Source organism: Nomascus leucogenys, chromosome 11 (genome assembly GCF_006542625.1).
Source record: "Nomascus leucogenys isolate Asia chromosome 11, Asia_NLE_v1, whole genome shotgun sequence".
Classification (NCBI taxonomy): domain Eukaryota; kingdom Metazoa; phylum Chordata; class Mammalia; order Primates; family Hylobatidae; genus Nomascus; species Nomascus leucogenys.
The window spans coordinates 42,952,726-42,980,340 of NC_044391.1; the positions used below are offsets into that span (position 1 = coordinate 42,952,726).

The 27,615-nt window shown below is 40.2% G+C and overlaps 1 protein-coding gene across 3 annotated transcripts in view; it reads left to right on the forward strand.

Annotated features, from left to right (window-relative positions):
- The window catches only part of SP4 (Sp4 transcription factor), an 86,028-nt gene that overhangs the window by 26,958 nt on the left and 31,455 nt on the right, over positions 1-27,615 (forward strand). For all 3 annotated transcript variants that reach the window (XM_003252636.3, XM_030822209.1, XM_030822210.1), the window contains exon 4: positions 23,143-23,371. In XM_003252636.3, the coding sequence (XP_003252684.1) occupies positions 23,143-23,371 (229 nt within the window). The remainder of the gene's footprint in view (positions 1-23,142; positions 23,372-27,615) is intronic.

Below are 27,615 nucleotides of genomic sequence, written 5' to 3' on the forward strand. Positions count from 1 at the left end.
AGTGTGGAAGGGGACCTGAGTGGGTTGCCACTGCTGGCTCTGGCAGCCTGCTTTTATTCTCTTATCTGGCCCCACCCACATCCTGCTGATTGGCCCATTTTACAGAGAGCCGATTGGTCTGTTTTACAGAGCGCTGATTGGTCCGTTTTGACACGGTGCTGATTGGTGCGTTTACAATCCCTGAGCTAGACACAAAAGTTCTCCATGTCCCCACTAGATTAGCTACGTACAGAGTGTCGATTGGCGTATTTACAAACCCTGAGGTAGACACAGAGTGCTGACTGGTGCATTTACAAACCTTGAGCTAGACACAGAGTGCTGATTGGTGCATTTACAAACCTTGAGCTAGATACAGAGTGCCAATTGGTGCATTCACAATCCCTTAGCTAGACATAAAGATTCTCCAAGTGCCCACCAGATTAGCTAGACACAGCTGATTGGTGCATTTACAAACCTTGAGCTAGACACAGAGCTGATTGGTGTGTTTACAAACCTTGAGCTAGATACAGAGTGCTGATTGGTGTATTTACAATCCTCTAGCTAGACATAAAGGTTCTCTAAGCCCCCACCAGACTCAGGAGCCCAGCTGGCTTCACCCAGTGGATCTCGCACCGGGGCTGCAGGTGGAGCTGCCTGCCAGTCCTGCGCCATGCGCCCGCACTCCTCAGCCCTTGGGCAGTCGATGGGACAGGGTGCCGTGGAGCAGGGGGGCGGTGATCATCGAGGAGACTCAGGCTGTGCAGGAACCCACCACGGGGGGGGTGTACGGGGAGACTCAGGCTGTGCAGGAGCCCACGGCTGGGGCAGGGTAGACTCAGGCATGGTGGGCTGCAGGTCCCAAGCCCTGCCCTGTGGGGAGGCAGCTAAGGCCCAGCAAGAAATCGAGCGCAGGGCCAGTGGGCCAGCACTGCTGGGGGACCCGGCGTATCCTCCGCAGCTGCTGGCCCAGGTGTTAAGCCCCTCACTGCCTGGGGCCAGCAGGGCCGGCCGGCTGGCCAGCCACTCCGAGTGCGGGGCCCGCCAAGCCCACGCCTGCCCGGAACTCTAGCTGCCTGCAAACACCGCGCACAGCCCTGGTTGCCACCCGTGCCTCTCCCTCCACACCTACCCGCAAGCCGAGGGACCTGGCTCCAGCCTCAGCCAGCCCAGAGAAGGGCTCCCACAGTGCAGCGGTGGGCTGAAGGGCTCCTCAAGCGCGGCCAGAATGGGCGCTGAGGCCAAGGAGGCACCAAGAGTGAGCGAGGGCTGCCAGCACGCTGTCACCTCTCAATAGGAAGTTGGAATCTGCTTTGTATAAGAAAGAGTGGATAGACCTTTAAAGTTATAGTGGAGACTTTGAGGAGAATGTTAGAAAATGAATTTAGCAAGGTTCATAGAAGTTTGGTTGTAGAATGACAATGTCAGACCAAGGACAGGTGAAAAGGATATGTGAATGTGTATATTTTTGAGGGGTAGGGGACAGGAAGTTTCATTTATAAAGCAGTGTTTTAGTTTTAGTTTTTTTTTTTTTTTGAAGACAGGATCTCACTGTGTTACCCAGGCAGTGCAGTGGTGTGTGATCTTGGCTTGTTGCAGCCTCCACCTCCCAGGCTGAAGCAATCCTCTCACCTCAGCCTCCCAAGTAGCTGGGACTACAGGTGTGCTGCCACCATGCCCAGCTAATTTTTGTATTTTGTAGAGATGGGGTTTTGTCATGTTGCCCAAGCTAGTTTTATTTTTTAACAGACATAGGAGTAATGGGGAAGCCAGTTTCAGGAGCATAGTATTGACTCAGATATCAGTGATGGGAAATCTGAACTTGAGTGTAAAGTATGTGGTTCTCAAGAGTCTTAAAAAAATAAAGATAAAAAAGACAGAATTTGATGTATGAATGGAGAGAGGAAAAACCTTTTAAGGGTAATTTTGTAGAGTTTGAATCTGGATGACCATGAAAGTGCTTGTGCCATTGAAAGAAATGACTTTTGGAGGTGGAGCCAAGATGGGCGAATAGGAACAGCTCCGGTCTACAGCTCCCAGCCTGAGCGACACAGAAGACGGGTGATTTCTGCATTTGTTGGAGGTACCGGTTTCATCTCACTAGGGAGTGCCAAACAGTGGGTGCAGGACAGTCGGTGAAGCGCACTGTGCGCGAGCCAAAGCAGGGCGAGGCATTGCCTCACTCGGGAAGCGCAAGAGGTCAGGGAGTTCCCTTTCCTAGTCAAAGAAAGGGGTAACAGACGGCACCTGGAATATCGGGTCAGTCCCACCCTAATACTGTGCTTTTCCAACGGGCCTGGAAAACGGTACACCAGGAGATTGTGTCCCGCACCTGGCTCAGAGGGTCCTATGCCCACGGAGTTTTGCTGATTGCTAGCACAGCAGTGTGAGATCAAGCTGCAAGGCAACAGCGAGGCTGGGGGAGGGGCGCCCGCCATTGCCCAGGCTTGCTTAGGTAAACAAAGCAGCCAGGAAGCTCGAACTGGGTGGAGCCCAGCACAGCTCAAGGAGGCCTGGCTGCCTCTGTATGCTCCACCTCTGGGGGCAGTGCACAGACAAACAAAAAGTCAGCAGGAACCTCCACAGACTTAAAGGTCCCTGTCTGACTGACAGCTTTGAAGAGAGTAGTGGTTCTCCCAGCACGCAGCTGGAGATCTGAGAACGGACAGACTGCCTCCTAAAGTGGGTCCCTCACCCCTGAGCAGCCTAACTGGGAGGCACCCCCCAGTAGGGACAGACTGACACCTCACTCGGCCGGGTACTCCTCTGAGACAAAACTTCCAGAGGAACTATCAGACAGCTGAATTTGTGGTCTCACGAAAATCTGCTGTTCTGCAACCACTGCTGCTGACACCCAGCCAAACAGGGTCTGGAGTGCACCTCTAGTAAACTCCAACAGACCTGCAGCTGAGGGTCCTGTCTGGTAGAAGGAAAACTAACAAATAGAAAGGACATCCACACCAAAAACCCATCTGTACGTCACCATCATCAAAGACCAAAAGTACATAAAACCACAAAGATGGGGAAAAAACAGAGCAGAAAAACTGGAAACTCTAAAAAGCAGAGCACCTCTCCTCCTCCAAAGGAACGCAGTTCCTCACCAGCAACGGAACAAAGCTGGATGGGGGATGACTTTGATGAGTTGAGAGAAGAAGGCTTCAGATGATCAAACTACTCTGAGCTACGGGAGGAAATTCAAAACAATAGCAAAGAAGTTAAAAACTTTGAAAAACAAAATTAGAAGAATGGATAACTAGAATAACCAATGGAGAGAAGGGCTTAAAGGAGCTGATGGAGCTGAAAGCCAAGTTTCGAGAACTACGTGAAGATTGTAGAAGCCTCAGTTCCAGATGCGATCAACTGGAAGAAAGGGTGTTGCTGACGGAAGATGAAATGAATGAAATGAAGTGAGAAGGGAAGTTTAGAGTAAAAAGAAATGAACAAAGCCTCCAAGAAATTTGGGACTATGTGAAAAGACCAAACCTACGTCTGATTGGTGTACCTGAAAATGACGGGGAGAATGGAACCAAGTTGGAAAACACTCTGCAAGATATTATCCAGGAGAACTTCCCCAATCTAGCAAGGCAGGCCAACATTCAGATTCAGGAAATACAGAGAACGCCACAACGATACTCCTCGAGAAGAGCAACTCCAAGACACATAATTGTCAGATTCACCAAAGTTGAAATGAAGGAAAAAATGTTAAGGGCGGCCACAGAGAAAGGTCGGGTTACCCACAAAGGGAAGCCCATCAGACTAACAGCTGATCTCTCGGCAGAAACTCTACAAGCCAGAAGAGAGTGGGGGCCAATATTCAACATTCTTAAAGAAAAGAATTTTCAACCCAGAATTTCATATCCAGCCAAACTAAGCTTCATAAGTGAAGGGGAAATAAAATACTTTACAGACAAGCAAACGCTGAGTGATTTTGTCACCACCAGGCCTGCCCTAAAAGAGCTCCTGAAGGAAGCACTAAACATGGAAAGCACTAAACAACCAGTACCAGCCCCTGCAAAAATATGCCAAATTGTAAAGACCATCGAGGCTAGGAAGAAACTGCATCAACTAACGAGCAAAATAACCAACTAACATCATAATGACAGGATCAGATTCACACATAACAATATTAACTTTAAATGTAAATGGGCTAAATGCTCCAATTAAAAGACACAGACTGGCAAACTGGATAAGGAGTCAGGACCCATCAGTGTGCTGTATTCAGGAAACCCATCTCACGTGCAGAGACACACATAGACTCAAAATAAAGGGATGGAGGAAAATCTATCAAGCAAATGGACAACAAAAAAAGGCAGGGGTTGCAATCCTAGTCTCTGATAAAACAGACTTTAAACCAACAAAGATCAAAAGAGACAAAGAAGGCCTTTACATAATGGTAAAGGGATCAATTCAACAAGAAGAGCTAACTATCCTAAATATATATGCACCCAACACAGGAGCACCCAGATTCATAAAGCAAGTCCTGAGTGACCTACAAAAGGACTTAAACTCCCACACAATAATAATGGGAGATTTTAACACCCCACTGTCAACATTAGACAGATCAACGAGACAGAAAGTTAACAAGGATATCCAGGAATTGAACTCAGCTCTGCACAAAGTGGACCTAATAGACATCTACAGAACTCTCCACCCCAAATCAACAGAATATACATTTTTTTCAGCACCACACCACACCTATTCCAAAATTGACCACATAGTTGGAAGTAAAGCTCTCCACAGCAAATGTAAAAGAACAGAAATTATAACAAACTGTCTCTCAAACCACAGTGCAATCAAACTAGAACTCAGGATTAAAAAACTCACTCAAAACCGCTCAACTACATGGAAACTGAACAACCTGCTCCTGAATGACTATTGGGTACATAATGAAATGAAGGCAGAAATAAAGATGTTCTTTGAAACCAACGAGAACAAAGACACAACATACCAGAATCTCTGGGACACGTTCAAAGCAGTGTGTAGAGGGAAATTTATAGCACTAAATGCCCACAAGAGAAAGCAGGAAAGATCCAAAATTGACACCTTAACATCACAATTAAAAGAACTAGAAAAGCAAGAGCAAACACATTCAAAAGCTAGCAGAAGGCTAGAAATAACTAAAATCAGAGCAGAACTGAAGGAAATAGAGACACAAAAAACCCTTCAAAAAATTAATGAATCTAGGAGCTGGTTTTTTGAAAAGATCAACAAAATTGATAGACCGCTAGCAAGACTAATAAAGAAGAAAAGAGAGAAGAATCAAATAGATGCAATAAAAAATGAAAAAGGGGATATCACCACCGATCCCACAGAAATACAATCCACCATCAGAGAATACTACAAACACCTCTATGCAAATAAACTAGAAAATCTAGAAGAAATGGATAAATTCCTCGACAAATACACCCTCCCAAGACTAAACCAGAAAGAAGTTGAATCTCGGAATAGACCAATAACAGGCCCTGAAATTGTGGCAATAATCAATAGCTTACCAACCAAAAAGAGTCCAGGACCTGATGGATTCACAGCCGAATTCTACCAGAGGTACAAGGAGGAACTGGTACCATTCCTTCTGAAACTATTCCAATCGATAGAAAAAGAGGGAATCCTCCCTAACACATTTTATGAGGCCAGCATCATCCTGATACCAAAGCCTGGCAAAGACATAACCAAAAAAGAGAATTTCAGACCAATATTCTTGATGAACATTGATGCAAAAATCCTCAATAAAATACTGGCAAACCAAATCCAGCGGCACATCAAAAAGCTTATACACCATGATCAAGTGGGCTTCATCCCTGGGATGCAAGGCTGGTTCAACATACACAAATCAATAAATGTAATCCAGCATATAAACAGAACCAAAGACAAAAACCATATGATTATCTCAATAGATGCAGAAAAGGCCTTTGACAAAATTCAACAACCCTTCATGCTAAAAACTCTCAATAAATTAGGTATTGATGGGGTGTATCTCAGAATAATAAGAGCTATCTATGACAAACCCACAGCCAATATCATACTGAATGGGCAAAAACTGGAAGCATTCCCTTTGAAAACTGGCACAAGACAGGGATGCCCTCTCTCACCACTCCTATTCAACATGGTGCTGGAAGTTCTGGCCAGGGCAATCAGGCAGGAGAAGGAAATAAAGGGTATTCAATTAGGAAAAGAGGAAGTCAAATTGTCCCTGTTTGCAGATGACATGATTGTATATCTAGAAAACCCCATCATCTCAGCCCAAAATCTCCTTAAGCTGATTAGCAACTTCAGCAAAGTCTCAGGATACAAAATCAATGTACAAAAATCACAAGCATTCTTGTACACCAATCACAGACAAACAGAGAGCCAAATCATGAGTGAACTCCCATTCACAATTGCTTCAAAGAGAATAAAATACCTAGGAATCCAACTTACAAAGGATGTGAAGGACCTCTTCAAGGAGAACTACAAAGCACTGCTCAATGAAATAAAAGAGGATACAAACAAATGGAAGAACATTCCATGCTCATGGGTTGGAAGAATCAATATCGTGAAAATGGCCATACTGCCCAAGGTAATTGATAGATTCAATGCCATCCCCATCAAGCTACCAATGACTTTCTTCACAGAATTAGAAAAAACTACTTGAAAGTTCATATGGAACCAAAAAAGAGCCCGCATCGCCAAGTCAATCCTAAGCCAAAAGAACAAAGCTGGAGGCATCATGCTACCTGACTTCAAACTATACTACAAGGCTACAGTAACCAAAACAGCATGGTACTGGTACCACAACAGAGACATAGATCAATGGAACAGAACAGAGCCCTCAGAAATGATGCCGCATATCTACAACTATCTGATCTTTGACAAACCTGACAAAAACAAGAAATGGGGAAAGGATTCCCTATTTAATAAATGGTGCTGGGAAAACTGGCTAGCCATATGTAGAAAGCTGAAACTGGATCCCTTCCTTACACCTTATACAAAAGTTAATTCAAGATGGATTAAAGACTTAAATGTTAGACCTAAAACCATTAAAATCCTACAAGAAAACCTAGGCAATACCATTCAGTACATAGGCGTGGGCAAGGACTTCATGTCTAAAACACCAAAAGCAATGGCAACAAAAGCAAAAATTGACAAATGGGATCTAATTAAACTAAAGAGCTTCTGCACAGCAAAAGAAACTACCATCAGAGCGAACAGGCAACCTACAGAATGGGAGAAAATTTTTGCTACCTACTCATCTGACAGAGGGCTAATATCCAGAATCTACAATGAACTCAAACAAATTTACAAGAAAAGAACAAACAACCCCATCAAAAAGTGGGCAAAGGACATGAACAGACACTTCTCAAAAGAAGACATTTATGCAGCCAAAAAACACATGAAAAAATGCTCATCATCACTGGCCATCAGGGAAATGCAAATCAAAACCACAGGAGATACCATCTCACACCAGTTAGAATGGCCATCATTAAAAAGTCAGGAAACAACAGGTGCTGGAGAGGATGTGGACAAATAGGAACACTTTTACACTGTTGGTGGGACTGTAAACTAGTTCAACCATTGTGGAAGTCAGTGTGGCGATTCCTCAGGGATCTAGAACTAGAAATACCATTTGACCCAGCCATCCCATTACTGGGTATATACCCAAAGGACTATAAATCATGCTTCTATAAAGACACATGCACACGTATGTTTATTGCGGCACTATTCACAATAGCAAAGACTTGGAACCAACCCAAATGTCCAACAACATAGACTGGATTAAGAAAATGTGGCACATATACACCATGGAATACTATGCAGCCATAAAAAATGATGAGTTCATGTCCTTTGTAGGAACATGGATGAAACTGGAAAACATCATTCTCAGTAAACTGTCGCAAGGACAAAAAACCAAACACCGCATGTTCTCACTCACAGGTGGGAATTGAACAATGAGAGCTCATGGACACAGAAGGGGAACATCACACTCCGGGTACTGTTGTGGGGTTGGGGGAGGGGGGAGGGACAGCATTAGGAGATATACCTAATGCTAAATGACGAGTTAATGGGTGCAGGAAATCAACATGGCACATGGATACATATGTAACAAACCTGCACATTGTGCACATCTACCCTAAAACCTAAAGTATAATAAAAAAAAAAAAAAAAAAAAAAATCACCTGAACCTGGAAGGCGGAGGTTGCAGCAAGCCGAGATCTCCACTGCATTCCAGTCTAGGCACAGAGCAAGACTCCATCTCAAAAAAAAAAAAAAAAAAAGAAAGAAATGACTTTTAGAAAATGAAAGTGATGAACCTGAATTTTGATATTTGTTAGTAAGTCTGAGCTAATAGTATATTGAAAGTGTCTAGTTTGTATCTGGAGATTGGTCCTGAGAAGAGATCAGAATCAGCAGTCTAGATATGAAAGTCTTTTGCATGGAGATGATGGTTGAAATTATGGCAGTGTATGAAATTGAGGCAGACAATTTTGAGTTTGAATTGCAGAATTATGAGAACTGAACTTAGGGTTACACCTGGTCTTTGGGGGCCAAAAGCAGAAAGTTAAGAAAAGTGAGAACCATCAGAGAAATAGAGAACAGGGTAGTATGTCAGCCGCTAAGAGGAATCTCAGATGGTATTGAATATTGACTTGAGAGTATTGAGAAAAGTTCAGCAGGTTTTGTGTTTGAATCATTTGATAAGACCTAAGAACTGTGCTGTTCAATATTGGTCACATGTGGCTTATAAACCTAAAATTAATTTAAATTAAAAACTTATTTCCTCAGTTGCATTAACTACATTTAAAGTGCTAATAACCACGTGTGGCAAGAGGCTATCATATTGGACAGCACTGATATATAACTATTTTTTTTTTTGAGACAGGGTCACCCAGGTGAAAGTGCTTCTAAAATGAGATTTTAAAAAATGAGTCAACGTTTAGACAACTAGTCAGATGCTGATAATAGAAGGGAGAATCAAGATACTTCTGGGTGTATCAGAATTACTGACTTCTCAGTAAATTAGGAGGCAAAATCGTCTACAGATTGTAAAGTGTAAGGAAAGGGGAATGAGGATTTGAGGACAGAGGGAAAAAAATTGGAACAGCCAATGAAGGGCTATGTACATTGCCAACATAGGATGAATGAAAGGTTACCAAGCAACAGTGATGGCTCAGGTAATGTAAATTTTAGGGCTTTATTAGCCCTCCTGTAACCTCTTTCCTTGGTGTTTAGCAGCCTAAGAACACCAGAAAGTGGGTGATAAGAATTACCATCAGGTATGGCAGAAGTTCAGAGACACAAGGGATTACCACGGATGCTAAGTGAAGCCAGAGGAGCATTGGATTGAGAGTGTGTCCAACATAACTAGGGAACAAAGTGAGGATGAAGATTAAGTTCAAAAATGAAGGGAGTGAAAGGGACAAGAAGTTAAATATCGTGGTTGGAGAAGAGATAGTGCCAAGCCTGACTTCTTGGAGGAAGAGCAGTTCTAGTTGAAGACAGAGTTTGAGCTGGGTTCTGTCTGTAGGAGACATCTGAATGTAGAGCTGATGTTTTTTCCAAGCGTGCTTCCTCTCCGAGGTTCCCGTTTCTGTTAATGGGATCATCGTCACTCAGATTAGAATACTTACAGATTTATTTGATCTTTATCAATTAATGATGTTAACAAAAGTTTATAGTTCTAAGGTTCAAGTCTTGGTTTTGCCACTTAAATCTTGATCAAGTGTTTCTCTAGATCTGAGTGTCCTCATCTGTAAAATGGCAGAAATCATGTTACTTTAGTGGGATAAGATATGTAAAGTACTTTGCACAGTGCTTAGAACACAGAAAAGATTTCACTAAGTGCTAGCAACTATTTATTATGATAATTATTATTCATTCTTATATCTGGTTCATTCCCTTGTCAGGGCTCTCTCTCTCTTTTTTTTTTTTTTTTTGAGACAGAGTCTAGTTCTGTCGCCGAGGCTGGAGTGCATGGCCTCCTGGGTTCATGCCATTCTCTTGCCTTAGCCTCCCAAGTAGCTGGGACTATAGGCACCCACCACCATGCCCAGCTAATTTTTTGTATTTTTAGCAGAGACAGGGCTTCACTGTGTTAGCCAGGTTGGTCTTGATCTCCTGACTCATGATCCGCTCGCGTCGGCCTCCCAAAGTGCTGGGATTACAGGCGTGAGCCACTGCACCCGGCCAGTCAGGGCTCTGTTTCAGAGCCTCATGATCTGGAAGGTAAAATAGCTTCTTTCCTAACTGGTATCTCTGCCTCTAGGTTTTCACGTTTATTTTGTTCTTGACATTTCAGAGTTTTCCTAAAACTGAGATCTGATACACCCCTGCTCCCTTCGTCACAATCTTAGTTTAAAAATCTATTTTCTATTTTTTTTTTATAGAGATGGGGTCTTACTGTGTTGCCCTGGCTAGACTCAAACTCCTGGGCTCAGGCAGTCCTCTAGTCTCAGCCTTTTGAGTAGCTGCGACCACAGGTGTGCACCACTGTGCCAAGCTTCCTCACAACCTTCATAGGCTTCCAATTGCAGACTTTTCAAGTTATAAAAACTGTCAAGAGGTAATAGAGCCCAATGTAGAATAAAAGTTGGTAATAGAGGCTATAGCATTGCATTACTACTATGGTGACTCATTGTACATCTAAAGGACCGGAAGTAGCTTTAAAACTTTTAAAGACTGTTTAAAATTTCACATAGAATTAGCCAGATTTTCCTTTTTTGATTTATTTTTCATCATCAACTTAGGCAAGTATGGTTCAACGTAGAATGAGGGAAAATTAGAAAGTTTTTTTTGTTTTGTTTTAAATATGGCAAATTCTGTTTAAGAAAAGTATTCAGATCTTTCTAGGGTTTGCCGGCTAGGAAGGATTTCCTCAACATAAACAGAGTTGATTATAGTTGACAGTTATCTGGAGCAAGATTAGAATAAATAGAAATAACTAGGTATCAAAGAGGGTGTATGTCTTTGTTTTCCTAAGCTTTTCTCTCCAACAACAAATGACTAGAGTTGCCTTTCCTTCCTAGCTCAGGGAAGTTCAAAAGAGCAATACCTTCAGGTATCAGAATTGATAGACAGGTGTTACTGTGTTTACCTCTAACTCCCTGTTGCCTGCAAAGTCCAAATAATATCCTAGTGCATAAGGAGAGAATATAGCCAACCGGAAAAGTGTAGGGCTCTGGATTCAAGCTGACCTAGGTTCACATCTTAGCTTTGCCACTTAATAGAAGCTGTGTAATCTTGGGAAATATACATAACCTTCCCAAGTCTTAGAAGAGGGCATTAGACAAAGTGTAAGTGTAAAATAGTTTAGTTCGATTATAGCCATTTAGTAAATTGAGTAAGTGCAAGTGATTATTGTGTGGCAGGTATTCTGGATTGGGGATGGGAAGGATGGGCATAATACCTTAACAAGGTTTCCCTCTCTCCTACCCTAGAAAGTCCCTTCTTTAAGAAGTTGACAGCCTGGACAACATAGTAAGACCTTGTCACAGTAAAAAATTTAGCCAGGTATGGTGGCACTTGCCTGTTGTCCTACTCGGGAGGGCTGAGGCGGGATGATTGCTTGAGCCTAGGGGTTTGAGATTACGGTGAGCTATGATTGCACTACTGCACTGCAGCCTCGGCAACAGAGCAAGACCCTGTCTCTTAAAAAAAAAAGTTTAATTAAGGCCCTTCCTGATCTATCCTTCCAGCCCCATCTTTAGCCCCCTCACTTCCTTGAACTTTAATCTCCATTGGTGTGCTGTCTCAGGGTTGTGTCTTTAAATATAGCCTTCCCACTGCCTTCCCATTTGCCTTTATTCTTTCCACCTGTCAGTGGGTTCTTCATTGTTTCTTTTTGACAGTAAATCACTGTCCTCTCTGTTAAGTAGGCATTTTATGCACATTTTTGTTATTGTGCATATTATAATTATTTATTTGAGTGTGTCTTCCCTGCAGGTGAGGGCTTCTGGTCAGATCTTATTTATCATTTCTCCAGCAGCATTAAGCACATAGCAGGTACTCAGTAGATGTTTGCTGAATGAATAAATCTCACTTGTATACTAAGTCCACATCCAAAGTGCTAGGACTTAAGGAAATGTGAATGGCTGTTAAGTATTTGTACTTAATACATTTGCAGTTTGTTTTACTGGAGTTAACATTCCTCTTGAGTGTTTATCATATTCCAGACATTATGCTAAGATGTATGCTATATACGCTATTTCAGTCAACTCCCACAGCTCCCAGGTCCTCAAAGGAAGAAACTGCAGGGAGAATCAGAACTCAGAAACAGGTCTGCTTGACCCAAAAGTTCTACTTTCGGCTCTGCTAAACTGATGTGCCTGTTCAGTAACTCAATATTGGTTCACAGATTGTACATGACCCATAGTATGTTGATAGTCCTGGAAGTCATTGGCTAATATGGTTCACCTTCATTTAAGAGATACAGAAGGTACTCAGTTATTTCTTAATATTTTCATTTATAGTTCATCTATAGGAAAACATGTCATTGAAGCTCTTGCATAAGGCAAAGAAGTATTTTGTAATTAATAAGCATAATTTTCAAATCTAGGATTTTTTTTTTTTTTTTTTTTTTTTTTTTTTTTACCACCACTGTACCATGGAATCTCTCTAGTCATATGTCTGTCAAAACTGTCACAGCCAGGCTGGGCGCAGTGGCTCACACTTGTAATCCCAGCACTTTGGGAGGCCGAGGCGGGCGGATCATGAGGTCAGGAGATTGAGACCACAGTGAAACCCCATCTCTACTAAAAATACAAAAAATCAGCCGGGCGTGGTGGCGGGCGCCTGTAGTCCCAGCTACTTGGAGAGGCTGAGGCAGGAGAACGGCGTGAACCCGGGAGGCGGAGCTTGCAGTGAGCCGAGATTGCGCCACTGCACTCCAGCCTGGGCGACAGAGCGAGACTCCGTCTCCAAAAAAAAAAAAAAAAAAAAAAAAAAAAAACTGTCACAGCCTATTCCCAAATTCATATAGCTCTCTTTTCAAAGGCTTTAATTCAGAGTCATATAGTTTCTGTTTTTGTGGAGACTCATGTAGTTTTTATAGGGATGACACAAATGTACCATGTTTTAATTTTTCATATGTTTTGTTATAGCTGTTTATAATGATACGAATGAGAGGCATAAATGTTAGTTGAGTTATTCCAATGCTGAGTTTCCATGGATTTCTTAACCTAAGCATTATTGACATTTTAGGCCAAGTAATTCTTTGTTTTTGGGGTCTGTTTTGTGCATTGTAAGATGTTTAGCAGCATCCCAGGCCTCTACTCACTATATACCAGTAATCTCACACTTTGTGACAACCAAAAATGTCTCCAGACATTGCTGAGTATCTCCTGGAAGGCAAAATTACCTCCATTTGGGAACCACTGGCGTAAAGGTACTTAGAGCCAACTATAGTAGAATTAAAAAATGGTTTTTTAAAAAATCTAGTTACCTTTAAAAAAACAACTTTATTTATATATACACATACCATATTATACAGCAACTTTAAGTGTGTATTCAATGGCTTTTGGTATATTCATAGAGTTTTGCAGCTATCACCACAGTCTAGTTTTAGAACATTTATATGACCTCATAAAGAAACCCTTATTAGCAGTCATTCCCGGTTTCTCCTTTCTGTCCTCCCCAGCCCTAAGCATATTTGGTTATCTTTTTATGTTTAGGAATATACATCTTCCTTGCTTATTTTAAGTCAGATCATTATGTAAACCAAATCCTATTTTAGAGTGTGTTTATTGAAAGTTATTTGCAATGTTAGGAGATATGTTTTTTGAAAGGACCTTAGACATTTGCTTAGGCAGATTCCAAATTTAATCTGTAAAGGAAGTCAATCTAGGTAGGCTCAGTTAAGAATCACTTTAGTAGTATTCAGAACAGAAAAAATCCCACTGGCCCCCGTGGCAAGTTTTGTATCATAGAAATCAACAGCTTTTGTTTTTCCTGATCAGTTCTGTTAGAAAACCTTGTTCCCTAGGTTATATGCACAAAACATGATTAAGAAACACATGTACTTTGAACCTGCTGTATGACTATTATTAAATAGGTCATTTTCAGTTTATTGGTTGGTGAGTTTATTTATAGGTAGATAGATAAATAGTTTTGTTTTTCAAATTTGCGGATCTGTCTTACTTACAGAGTAATGTTACTTACTATTTACTATAAGAAAAAACCTTGCAAATCGTTTTTTCCAAAAGAAGAAATAAGGCACAGTTGGATTATTTTGTGTACACACACGCATCTGTTTTAAACTGTGTGTTCATTTCTGTCCCTATTCCTAAGCTAACAGCACCTTATTTTAATTACTGTAGCTACATTACATATCTTTATTCTACTATTCTGCTTTTTCAGAGTTTTCTTAGCTGATTTTTCACATGTCAAATTAGCAGAGTTTCATGGAAAAGTTTTGAATTAAATTTGTGATTGCATTCACTTCATAAAATAATTTTGGAAGAATTGACACACTTAGTTTAATGATTCTTCCTATCCAAGAACATATATTGAGGTCTTGTTTTGTATCCTTTATTAAATCTTCTTCAAGATCTTGCATATTTCTAATTAGATTGATTTCTCAGATATTTGTGGTTATTGTTGCTATTATGAATGGAATTGTGTTTTTTTTTTCTTTTTCAATTGCTTGTGGCTGATATGGCTGGGAACTGTTGCTTTTTTATGTTGCTCTTGTATTTGGCCATCTTGCTGATGTCCAGATGTCATATTATAATAATTTGTTGATTTTTCTGTAGTTTTCTAAGTAATATATCTTTTGTAAATCATGACAGTTTCATTACTTCCTTTTAAGTCTTTATTTCTTACATAGATCTGTTATTTCTTGCCTTACTACATTGGCTTAGACCTTAAGGAAATGTACAGTATTAGAGGTGAGAGGAGTAATCACTTCTATTAGAAACTACAGTGAGATATCCAATTTTTTGTTTATTAAATGATTTTACTGAATTTCTCATGCTCCATGAGATGAAACAGCATTCTCCCATACTTCTGGTGGAAATGTAAATGAATGCAGCTCTTTATATATACTCCTGTAATTTTATAATCTAGATAGTCTTACAAATGTTTCATGTCCTTTGATTTAGTAATCTCACTTCTAGGACTATCCCTTGGAAATAATAAACAATATTTTAGTTCAAGTTGCTCATTACTTTATATCACTTATAATAAGTATTTGGAAATAAATATCAAACAGTACAGTAATGGCTTTGTAAATTATGGTATATGATGAAATATTGCACAACCATTATATTAAAATAATTTGTAATATTAATAACTTAGAAGTACTTATATTATTAAATAAGTAAAAGAGGATAATACAGAATTTTTATGTAGCAAAGTTGTATTAGCATCAAAATGCATTGAACAAAGATTAAAACAGAACTTAGATCATCACATCAAAATGATAATAGTGGTAATCTATGGGTAATTACTTTCTGGATGATTTCATTTCCTCATTCATAGTTTTCCGTGGTGAGCATGCTTTGTTCTTAAAATCAGAAGAAAGAGAAACTTAAAGTATATGTGTTTGTAATACTAAACTATTTACTTTCATCAAAATAGGTAGAAAGGGAGAAATCTTAGCCTATTCCCTAAATGGCAAGTTTAGTTATAATTTTTTTTTTTTTGAGATGGAGTCTTGCTCTGTTGCCCAGGCTGGAGTGCAGTGGTGAGATCTCAGCTCACTGCAACCTCCACTTCCCGGGTTCAAGTGATTCTCCTGCCTCAGCCTCCCAAGTAGCTGGGACTACAGGTGCCCGCCACCACACCCAGCTAATTTTTTTGTATTTTTAGTAGAGACAAGATTTCACCATGTTGACCAGGCTAGGACTAGTTGGTCTCAAACTCCTGACCTTGTGATCCACCCACCTTGGCCTCCCCAAGTGCTGTGATTACAGTCATGAGCCACCACACCAGGCCTATAATTTTTTAGAGTTAAAATTTTTATAATACTCTTTTCAAAAAAAAACCTTGCTGAATGTAGATAGCAAATGTTGTAGGACAAATCTGATACCTGAGAGAGTAGTATATAGTTTCAGAACCAAGGTTGAGAGTTATGCTCTGGGATCTGCTTCTAAATGATCTGACTGCCATATCAGTGAGTCAGGGAGGAATTGTAGCAGATATCCACTTGATTTGGTTTCTTACTGTCTTGTCACCCATGTGCATGTGTATTGTAAAATAGCTGTCATCTAGCAGCCCTGTGATATACTGCTGGCCGAGTTTCATAGGAAAGCTTCTATGTTTGTATGGATTTTAGATTATCATTCACTTTATTTAAGAAGCGTTAAGTACTTTCAGTGTGCCAGGAACCTTGGTAGCCAAAGGACAAATGACATAAAAACCACACAGATGGCCTCTTTCTTGAGCAGCTTTTGTTGGAAATAATTTATGACTAATATTATGATGGAATGAGATGGTATCTTACTAGTAAGACCAGAAATACTTAAATTCTAATTCAACCAGTTCTTGAGATCTCTTAGGGAGCTAGGTATACCAAAATTCAAGTTAGAATTTGTTGGCTTAGGCATAGGCCCCTGCCTCACAATCCAGAGAACTAGGTTATTCTATATGGAATATGCCCTTTTCCTTTACTAGCTAAACCTGACTTTCCTTTCTTCCTGTTAGCTTAAATTCAAGTCGTCTCAAATTTTACTACTCTACGAAGGCAAAAGACTACTGGTACTAAAAGAAAATGAGCAAGAAATGCCCAACAAGCTAGATCTTGTTGAATAGTTAGCAATTCTCATATCTTACTACCTACCAACAAACTGTCCCCCTCCATTACCTTGGCCCAGTTACTATATTTGAAAAAAATTAAAAAAAAAAAAAAACAGAACAAAAAAAGGAAGAAGAAAGATGGCTTGGCTACTCCAAGCAGCCTTGGAATGTTTTACCTTTGGTAATGTGGAAGAAAAATAAAAGAACGGCCATCCTCAGTCTGTTTCACCATAATGTGTAGTTACAATACCAAGAAATTTTGAGTTATTAAAAAAATTATTTTACAAAGCAGTTTCATTGGTAAGAAGGATTAAAGACCAAAATCTGTTAAGATGAATAGGCTTTTGTCAGACCAAGGGAGATGGAGATTTGGGGTGGGAGAATGTGTTGGATTCCAGCTATAATATTCAAATGCTTGGAGACACAGAACATTAGAGAAGATAGGAGTTCACCGTAGGTGATGGTGAGAGTGGGCATGGAGCAGGAATGCCAAGAGATGAAGTTATAAAACTAAGCAAGAGTTAGATCATGAAGAACTTTATGTACTATGCTAAGAAATACTGACCTTATTGTGAATGTATGGAGGGCCCGTTGGCTTTTTGGGGAGCTAGGTCTGCAATATGAATATTAGAAGGGGCAAAACTGACATAATGGTGATAAGGGCTTGCACTACTGTACAAGCAATAGGTATGGTGAAAACGGAGACATTTGAGATATTTTGAAGAGGTAGACTCAACAGGGACTTATGATTAACATAGATAATGTATATGGTGGAAAGAGAATAGCTTTTTGAGTTGGCTAAGCCTGAGTTCAAATCCCAGCTCTGCCACTTTTCCATTTTAGGATCTTGGATGTTTTACATACCCCTCAGAACCTTAGTTTTCTCATCTTAATTGGGACAGTAAGCTGGGTGCCATGGCTTGTGCCTGTAGTCCTGGCTACTTGGGAGGCTGAGGCAGGAGGATCACTTGAGGTCAGGAGTTTGAGTCTAGCATGGGCAATATAGTGAGACATAATCTCTAAAAGAATTTTAAAAATTAACTAGGTGTGGTGGCATTCATCTGTAGTCCCAACTACTCAGGAGGCTGAGGCAGGAGGATTGCTTGAGTCCAAGAGTTAGAGGCTACAGTAAGCCATGAATGTGCCACCGTACTCTAGCCTGGGCAAGAGAGCAAGACTCCATTTCTTAAAAATAAAAAGTTGGGACAGTAATATTCAGTCCATAAGTATATGAGGAGTAAGTGAAACAATATATGGAAAACATCCAGTAAAGTGCCTTACAACATAGTAGATATAAAACAATAGTTGCTCTTGTTGTCAGGGATGAAGGAGATAAAGAGGAATCAAGAATAACTTCCAAATTTTCTGTTTGAATGGTGAAAAAGAACTATATTAGGAAAGTGGGCTAAGCTATCTGGTTCTTAGATTGCTTGTGAGGAATCTGAGGTGGAAGTGTTCACTGGCAGTTGACAGTAAGAGTATGACACTTCTGAGTGGAAGGCACAGTTCTGCGAGATAATCAGCTTACACATAGCAGTAAAAGTTATGAAAGTAGATGAGGTCCCCCAAGAAGAGAGTTAGAATGAGAAGTCAGAACCCTGGAGAGTAGCCTAGGAAGAGTAGAGGGTGTTTTTTGTTTGATTGTTTGTTTGTTTTTGAGAGGGTCTTGCTCTGTCACCCAGGCTGAAATTGAAGTACAGTGGTGTGATCACGGCTCACTGAAGTCTTGATCCCCAGGGCTCAAGCGATCCTCTCACCTCAGCACCTCAGTCTCATGAGTAGCCAGGACTACAGGCACTGCCACCATGCCTGGCTAATTTTTTAATTTTTTTAAGAGATGGCATCTCACTGTGTTGCCTAGGTTAGTCTCAAACTCCTGGGCTCAAGCAGTCCTCCTGCCTTGGCCTCCCAAAGTGCGGGGATTACAGGTGTGAGCCACTGCACCTGGCTGATAAATCTTTTAAGAATGTGACATAAATTTAGATTTAAGTGCTGATTTTAAAAAATTGCTAAGGCCATGCATGGTGGTGCATGCCTGTAATCTCAGCTGCTTGGGAGACCAAGGCAGGAGAATTGCTTGAGCCCAGGAGTTCAAGACTGTCTGAATAGCAGAGTGAGACCCCCATCTCTTAAAAAAAAAAAAAAAAAAAAAAAAAAAAAAAAAAAAAAAAAAAAACAACCAAACAAAAAGGAGCTAACAGAGAAGAAGGGGTTTCTGAAATGTAGGAAGTTAGCTCACAGAGTCAAAATTGAATAAGGATGGAGTGGTGAGTGGTGTCAAATGCAGCAGAGCAGTCCTGTAATGGTCACTTGAGAAAATGCACAATAGATTTGGTCATTAGGAGGAAGACTGTGAACCAGGAGCTAAGTAAGTCCTTGTGGTAGAGTGCTTTGAATGCTAGACTTTGGTCAGTGGAGGAATGATTAAACGTTATTGAGCATGAAAGTGAGATGATCAGAACACTACTTTTTTATTTTTCTGGCAGCAGTGTGAAGGATGAGAAAGGAGGGAAAGCTCCATTTAGGTTGGTAGAGGCACAGATTTAACAAGGGCTTGGATCAAGATGATAATCTTGCTTGGAAACAGGTTAGCGTAAGAGCTATTATGCAGTAGTGTCTTCAAATTTGGTCATCACTGGATGTAATGAGTAAAGAAGTAGCCTAAAAGATGACATTTTAAGGTTTTCAGGGTGGATAACAAGGAGAGTAGGAGTAGCATTTACTGAAACGGACATTAGCAGAAGCAAGACTGGAAGATGAAATCATTTTTTTATTTTTAAACTTCGATTTATTAAGCATATGTTATTGAGTGGCACTGTTATTGAGTTATTAGGCACTGCTATGATACTAGAGATACAGCAGTGAACATAATAGATCCCTACTTTCATGGCACTTTACCTTCAGAAGTGAGGTGAAGACCAAATTATAAAAGGACAAAGTAATTTAAGGCAAATAAGACAAAACAAAACTAGGTGATGGTACAGTGATATACTGAGGGGAACCACTTTTAGATGGGATGGTCAGGAATGGCATTTCTAAAGAGGAGAGATTTGAACTCAGACCAGAATATTACAAAGGAATCAACTATGCAAAGATCTGGATGCAAAGGCATCCCCACTTAGACTGGAGAGTATATGCAAAGTCCCTAAGAAGGAAATGAGCTTGATTTGTTTGAGGGCCAGAAGAGAGGCCAGTATATCAGGTGCAGAGTGAGCAAGGGAGAGACTAACAGAGATGAACTCTGCGAAGTCAATAGAATTAAACTTAAGTTTAATTGGTCTTGCTCTGGAGTTTGGTGGCTTACTGATGGCGGTGGAAATAAAGTAGTATGTTGAACTTAGCTGTCTGTGAAACATCTAGATGAAGTCAATTAACGGACTTCAATATACAAACTCAAATATAATTTGCCTCTATTATTCATTGAAATAACTTTCCAAGTTGTTTAGGCATTGAACAAAGAAATGCTCACAATATGGAGGCTTGAGGAGTGTGTCAAGGACATGGTCAGGGGAACAGAGGGATCAGGAATCTCTAGCAGTTCTTCCCCACCCCTCACCCCCAAACTTAGCTTTGACTTGAAACTCATGTAGCAGTTCTTTACCAAAATAAAGGTCATCTTAAATATTATTGCGACCTTTAAAGTAATGACTGTTATATAAATGTTATGAGAAAAGTAGTCAAAGAATCATGGCCAAAAATACCTGTGTCTTCAGGGGATGTAAAGGGTACTTACCAACTTAAAATACCTGCAGCTCCATAGGGACCATGCTGTAGATTTTGTATAGTGCTTGTTCAGACAGTACTCTCATTTCTAGAAATGCATTTTTTACAGTAAACAAAGTATGTGTATCACTGTGCTTCTTGGTACACAGGTAGTTTGAATAGATTGTGTAGCAAAGGTCATCCTTAAGGCATCTGGTTTTACTGAATACGTGTTCAAAAACACTGAAACAAAATGATTATACCTTTTGTTTATGTATTGCTTTATAATTTATATAGCCTTTACCCCTGGAAAATGAACTTGATCCTCAGAAACAGCTCTTTAAAGTAGATAGGGAGCAGAAATTTTATGGAAGTCAGTGTTACTATTTTAGAGTTGAGGAAACTGAGGATCTTTGAGTGCACAGTCATAAATTTACAACTCTCACTTCACTTGCATTGCTTTACTTACCACAGCATGCTAATTCAAAGGTGTACAAAAATGTAAACTTCAGTGGAGGGTTTGTATCCTTACTAAAACAGCGACAAAATATATTTTTTAATGTGTACCTTAGTTGTGGGTGCTACCAGAAGGATTAACAGTGCTGTGGATATGCAGAGGAGAGTGAGATTGACTTTGGCTGGAAGAGTCAGAGGTTTAATTTTGTTTAGAAAATGTGTACTATTTTCTTACTTGGTACTTTTTATTGCCTCTTCTTGGTTGCCGCATACATTTAAGGTACTACATGTGCAGCTTTGAAATAACCTCCCCCGCCTTTTTTTTTTGTTTTGTTTTTTTTTGTTTTTTTTGTTTTTTTTTGAGACAGAGTCTCACTCTTGTCGCCCAGGCTGGAGTGCAGTGGCACAATTTCGGCTCACTGAAACCTCTGCCTCCTGGGTTCAAGTGATTCTCCTGCCTCAGCCTCCCAAGTAGCTGGGACTACAGGTGTGTGCCACCACACCCAGCTAATGTTTTGTATTTTCAGTAGAGATGGGGTTTCACCATGTTAGCTAGGATGGTCTCCATCTCCTGACCTCGTGTTCCACCTGCTTCAGCCTCCGAAAGTGCTGGGATTACAGGCGTGAGCCACCACGCCCGGCCTGAAAGAAACCCTTTTATTTTGCATGCAGGACCAGCACGTTTGTTTCTGCTAGCGTATTTTATTCTTTTTTTGAGACAGAATCTCACTCTGTCGCCCAGGCTGCACAATCTCAGCTCACTGCAAGCTCCGCCTCCCGGATTCACACCATTCTCCTTCCTAAGCCTCCTGAGTAGCGAGTAGCTGGGACTACAGGCACCCGCCACCACGTCCGGCTAATTTTTTGTATTTTTAGTAGAGACCAGGTTTCACCGTGTGTTAGCCAGGATGGTCTCGATCTCCTGACCTTGTGATCTGCCATCTCAGCCTCCCAAAGTGACATATTTTATTCTTGTATTGCCACTGAACTCAGCAGAGATGAATTGGTAACAGTAGCTACCATGTAATGAGCAATTCTGTGCCAGCGCTCTGGTAGAGGATTTGTAAATTAACTTACTTAATACTTACATCAACTTTCTGAGGTAGAAACATTCTTTCATGAATTGGTATTTTCTTTTGAGTCCATTCACATACTTGTTATTCCCACACCTGATGGAGAGAATGTAGAACTGTGTGAAAGAAAAGATAATTATAAGGCATTGTAGGCCGGGCACGGTGGCTCACACCTGTAATTCCAGCACTTTCGGAGGCTGAAGCAGGTGAATCACCTGAGGTCAGGAGTTCGAGACCAGCCTGGCAAACATGGCAAAATCCTGTCTCTACTAAAAATACAAAAAAAATTAGCTGGGCATGGTGGCACACGCCTGCCATCCCAGCTACTAGGGAGGCTGAAGCAGGAGAATCGCTTGAACACAGGAGGTGGAGGTTGCAGTGAGCCAAGATCGCGCTACTGCACTCCAGCCTGGGTGACAGAGCAAGACTCCATCTCAAAAAAAAAAAAAAAAGCATTGTATTTCAGGATAATGTTAAGCCATGCAAATAGATTTTTTTGTTGTTGTTTTGTTGTGCATTATTTATTATATTTTTCCCAAAGTGAAGAAGCCAAGCTGGTATATATACTAATCTGAACGATGAAGTCTAAGCTATATAACATGAGTGAATAAAGTAATAATATCTTAAATGTCTTTTTATGATTACAGTGACAGTATGTAGTAATCTTGGGTGGTTTTGCGTTTTAAAAACCACTTTATGTATACACTAAAAAAAGTCGAATCAGTAAAGAGATGTTTATTTAAACTATTTAGGAATGCAAGGTGTCCATAAAACTTAATCCTTTGTTTAGTGATTTTTCACTCTTGTATTTTCTTGTTGTGATATGTTGCTTACTGTGGAAATGGTAATAAAGCTTTGTGTTTATAAAACATCTTTTAGGATGTCAAAATGCTTTTAGACTATCTCATGTATCCTCATAGTATTTTAGTGAGTAGGTAAGTGGCAAGTATTATCTTCATTTTACAGATGGAGAGAGAAATTAAGCCACAAAGTGGGTTAAATGATTTATGTATATAGTTCCGTCATCTAGATACGTAGGCAACCTGAGCCACTAAAGTAAGAATACTGTGTTTTAGAAGGATTGACATAGTATAAGCCATTAACCCCTTAGTTTTTGTACTTTACACAGATTGTTAGAAAAAATTTATTATGCACATGGAATTTTTTTTTAATCCTTTCTTTAGGTGTAGAAAGCATTACAATACTTCTTTTTTTTCTTCCTTTTTAGGTCAGCAGCAAGGACAAGATGGAGTAAAAGTCCAGCAAGCTACTATAGCTCCTGTAACTGTAGCAGTTGGAGGAATTGCTAATGCCACGATAGGTGCTGTTAGTCCTGACCAACTCACACAAGTGCATTTGCAGCAAGGCCAGCAAACTTCTGATCAAGAGGTACAACCTGGCAAGAGGCTTCGAAGAGTTGCCTGTTCCTGTCCTAATTGTAGGGAAGGAGAAGGAAGGTAAATGCTCTATTTTTCAACTGTGTCTATTTGGAAGGCATAAAACAGGAGTTAAAACCAAGTAATTGGCTGGGGAATGATGGTCACTAGAACCTCATTACCTTTGTAGCCTAGAAGTTGATATATAATATTAGAAAGGGAATTAGTTGGGCTATTTTAGGAATGAAATTTGAGTGGTCCTCCGCCTTGTTCCTTACACTTTTAAAAAATATGTTTTTTCTTTCTTCCCGCCCCCACAAGATGGAGTGTCACTCTGCCGCCTAGGCTGGAGTGCAGTGGTGCGATCTCAGCTCACTGCAACCTCTGCCTCCCGGGTTCAAGCGATTCTCCTGCCTCAGCCTTCCTAGGAGCTGGGATTAATTATAGGTGCCTGCCACCACACCTGGCTAATTTTTGTGTTTTTAGTAGAGAGTGTTTCACCAAGTGGGCCAGGTTGGTCTGGCCCAGAGATAGAGTTTCACCATGTGGGCCACCTGACCTCAGGTGATCCGCCCACCTCAGCCCCCCAAATGCTGGGATTACAGGTGTGAGCCACCACACCCAGCCTATTTTTTTTATTTTTCATAAAATTTTTACATAACTTTATTGATATAAAACTCATTCATGCACCATACAGTTCACCCATTTAAAGTGTACAATTCAGTGGTTTTTAATATATTCAGAGCTGTGTAGACATGACTACAATCAGTTTTAGAGTGTTTTCATCCCCAGAATAAATTCTGTATCTTTTTTAAGCATCACCCGCTTATCCCAACCCTTCCATCCTAGACAACTAATTTCTGTCTTTATAGATTGGCCTATTCTGGTCAATTCATATAAATGGAATCATGGTCTTTTGTGACTGGTTTCTTTTAGCATAATGTTTTCAAGGTTCAGTCATGTTACAGTATGATCAATACTTCATTCCTTTTTAGGGACAAATAATATTCCACTGTATGGATATACAGTGTTGTTGTTTATCCTGTCAGTTGAAGGACATTTGGTTTTATCCACCCACTGGCTGTTATGAATAATACTGCAGTAAACATTTGCATAGAAGTGTTTGTGTGGACATATGTTTTCATTTCTCTTGTATCTGTATGAAATTACATAGAAATGGAATTTCTGGGTCATATTGTAACTCTATGTTTAACCATTTGAAGAACTTACCGACTGTTTTCCAAAGTGGCTGTACCATTTAACATTTCCATCAATAGGGTATGAAGGTTCCAGTCTCTCTAGATCATTGCCAATACTTGTCATTATCTGACTTTATGATTAAAGCTATCCTAGTGGGTTTGAAGTGATATCTCACTGCGGTTTTGTTTTTACTGATTACTAATGATATTGAGCATCTTTTCTTCTTCTTGTTGGCCATGTTTGTGTCTTTGGAGAAATATTTATTTGGATCTTTTGCCCATTTTAAATTATATTATTTTTCATTATGGAATTGTCTCTTTATATATTCTAGATACAAATTCCTGGCCAGGCGCGGTGGCTCACGCTTGTAATCCCAGCACTTTGGGAGGCCGAGGCGGGCAGATCGCGAGGTCAGGAGATCGAGACCATGGTGAAACCCCGTCTCTACTAAAAATACAAAAAATTAGCCGGGCATGGTGGCGGGTGCCTGTGGTCCCAGCTACTCGGAGAGGCTGAGGCAGGAGAATGGCGTGAACCTGGGAGGCGGAGCTTGCAGTGAGCCGAGATCGTGCCGCTGCACTCCAGCCTGGGCGACAGAGCAAGACTCCGTCTCAAAAAACAAAAACAAAAACAAATTCCTTATCAGATACACGATTTGAAAATATTTTCTCCTGGATGGGCGTGGTGGCTTACGCCTATAATCCCAGCACTTTGGGAGGCCAAGGCAGGTGGATCAGCTGAGGTCAGGAGTTTGAGACCAGCCTGACCGGCATGGAGAAACCCTGTCTCTACTAAAAATAGAAAATTAGCCAAGCATGGTGGTGCATGCCTGTAATCCCAGCAACTCGGGAGGCTGAGGGAGAAGAATTGCTTGAACCCAGGAGGTGGAGGTTGCAGTGAGCCGAGATCGTGCCACTGCACTCCAGCCTGGGTGAAAGAGTGAAACTCCATCTCAAAAAAAAAAAAAAAAAAAAAGAAAAAAGAAAAATATTGTCTCCCATTGTGTGAATTGTCTGTATACTTTCTTGATAGTGCCTTTGTACCAAAGTTTTAATTTTGAAGTCTAGAGTTTTCTATTTTCCTTTATTGCTTCTGCTTTTGGTATTGTATCTAAGAACTCATTGCCAAATCCGAAGTCATTAAGATTCCTATTTTTTTAAGATAATTTTATAGTTTTTACTCTTACATTTAGGTCTTTGATTAATTTGGGGTTAATTTTTATATATGGTGTTAGGTAAGGGTTCATCAAGCACCAGTTGTTGAAAAGATTGTCCTTTCTCCATTGAATATTCTGGGCACCCATGTCAAAAATTAGTTGACCATAGAACATGGATTTATTTCTGGACTTTCAATTCTATTCCATTGATCTATATGTCTGTTTTTATGTCAGTACCACATTGTCTTGAGTACTTTGGATTTGTAATAACTTTTGAAATCGAGAAATGTGAGTCCTGCAGCTTTGTTATTCTTCAAAACTGTACTGACTCTTTAGGGACACTTGCAATTTCACATGAATTTTAGAATCAGTTTGTCAGTTTCTATAAAGAAACCAGATGGTATTCTGATGGAAATTGCACTGAATCTGTAGATCACTTTGGGGACAGTTGCCAACTAAACAATATTACATCTTTTGGTCCATGCACATGGGAAGTATTTCTGGTTATTTAATCTTTAACTTCTTTCATCAATGTTTTATAGTTTTCAGAGTATACATTTTGTACTTTTGTTAAATTCCAATTTTATTTCTGATGCTATTAAAAGTTGAACTGTTTTCTTGATTGTTCATTACAAGTATGTAGAAATACATTTTTTAATGTATTAATCTTTTATCCTGCAACTTTTGCTGAACTTTTTGATTAGTTATAACAGTTTTTTTGTTTGTTTGTTTGTTTTTTTAGTGGAGTCTTTAGGATTTCTGTGTATAAGGTCATGGAATCTGTGAACAGAGATAGTTTTTACTTTTTCCTTTCTACTCTGCAGGAGTTCTGTTTCTTTTTCTTACTTAGTTTCTCTGTCTGGAACCTCTGGTACAATGTTGACAGTGTGCTTGTATTTTGTTGAGAATTTTTGCATCCATATTCATAAGAGATATGTCTGTGGTTTTCTTTTTGTAATGTTTTTATCTGATTTGGTAATGATAATACTGGCCTCATAGAATGAATTGGAAAGTATTCCCTCCAAACTGGTATTAATCCTTTAAATGTTTTGTGGAATTTACCAGTGAAGCTGTCTGTTCTTGGGCTTTTCTTATGAGTAGTTTTAATTACTAATTCGGTCTAGTTGCTTGTTGTAGGTGTATTCTGATTGATTATTTGTTGTTGAGTCAGTTTTAGTATTTTGGTCCATATTTTTCTAGGAATTTGTCCGTCTCCTCTGAGTTACCCAAGTAATTGCCATAGAATTGTTCATGGTATTCCTTTGTAATCCTTTTTGTTTCTATAAGGTTGGTAGTGATATCTCCTCTTTGATTTCTGATTCTAATAATTTGAGTTTTACTTTCTTGGTCAGTCTAGCTAAAGGTTTGTTAGTTTTGTTTACTTTTCCCAAGAATCTCAATGTTTGACATTTATTCTGACCCTAAGAAGGTTCTTCACAGCCTCGGCTCACTTCTTTCTGGCAAACTAGCCAACCTGTAGTTAAGCCTTTATTTCCAGTGAATGTTAGTCTTCTCCCAATTAACTGCCTTTTGAAACAATCTCTACTTTTTTTGAGGGTACCCTTAGGCTTGAACTTCTTCACGTTGTCTTGCAAATGAAGTCAATTCCTTTGGGAAGAGATTTGGAGCTCTTTGTTTTATGGTGTGTTTCTGAGTTATGGCTCTTGAGCTGGGGATTGAGACAGTGGCTTTCTTTCTGAGTGACAACCCTGCTTTAAGAGCTGAGTGCCTGGTTGCAGCGGCAGCAGTAGCCTCAGGTCTTCTCAACTGGCCTCTCCCAGCTTAGAACTTTGACTTTATGAACTATGAATGGGCCAGGTCAAGGGCACCCTGGACCCCAGTATTTTCATCATGCCACATCCAAGGTAGAGCTTATGTCCCAGGGCTAAGGACTGGGTTCTGCTACAACTTGCCTGAAATTTAGCAACAGGCAACCAGGGGTAAGATAAGAAATGCAGACATCTTGCCC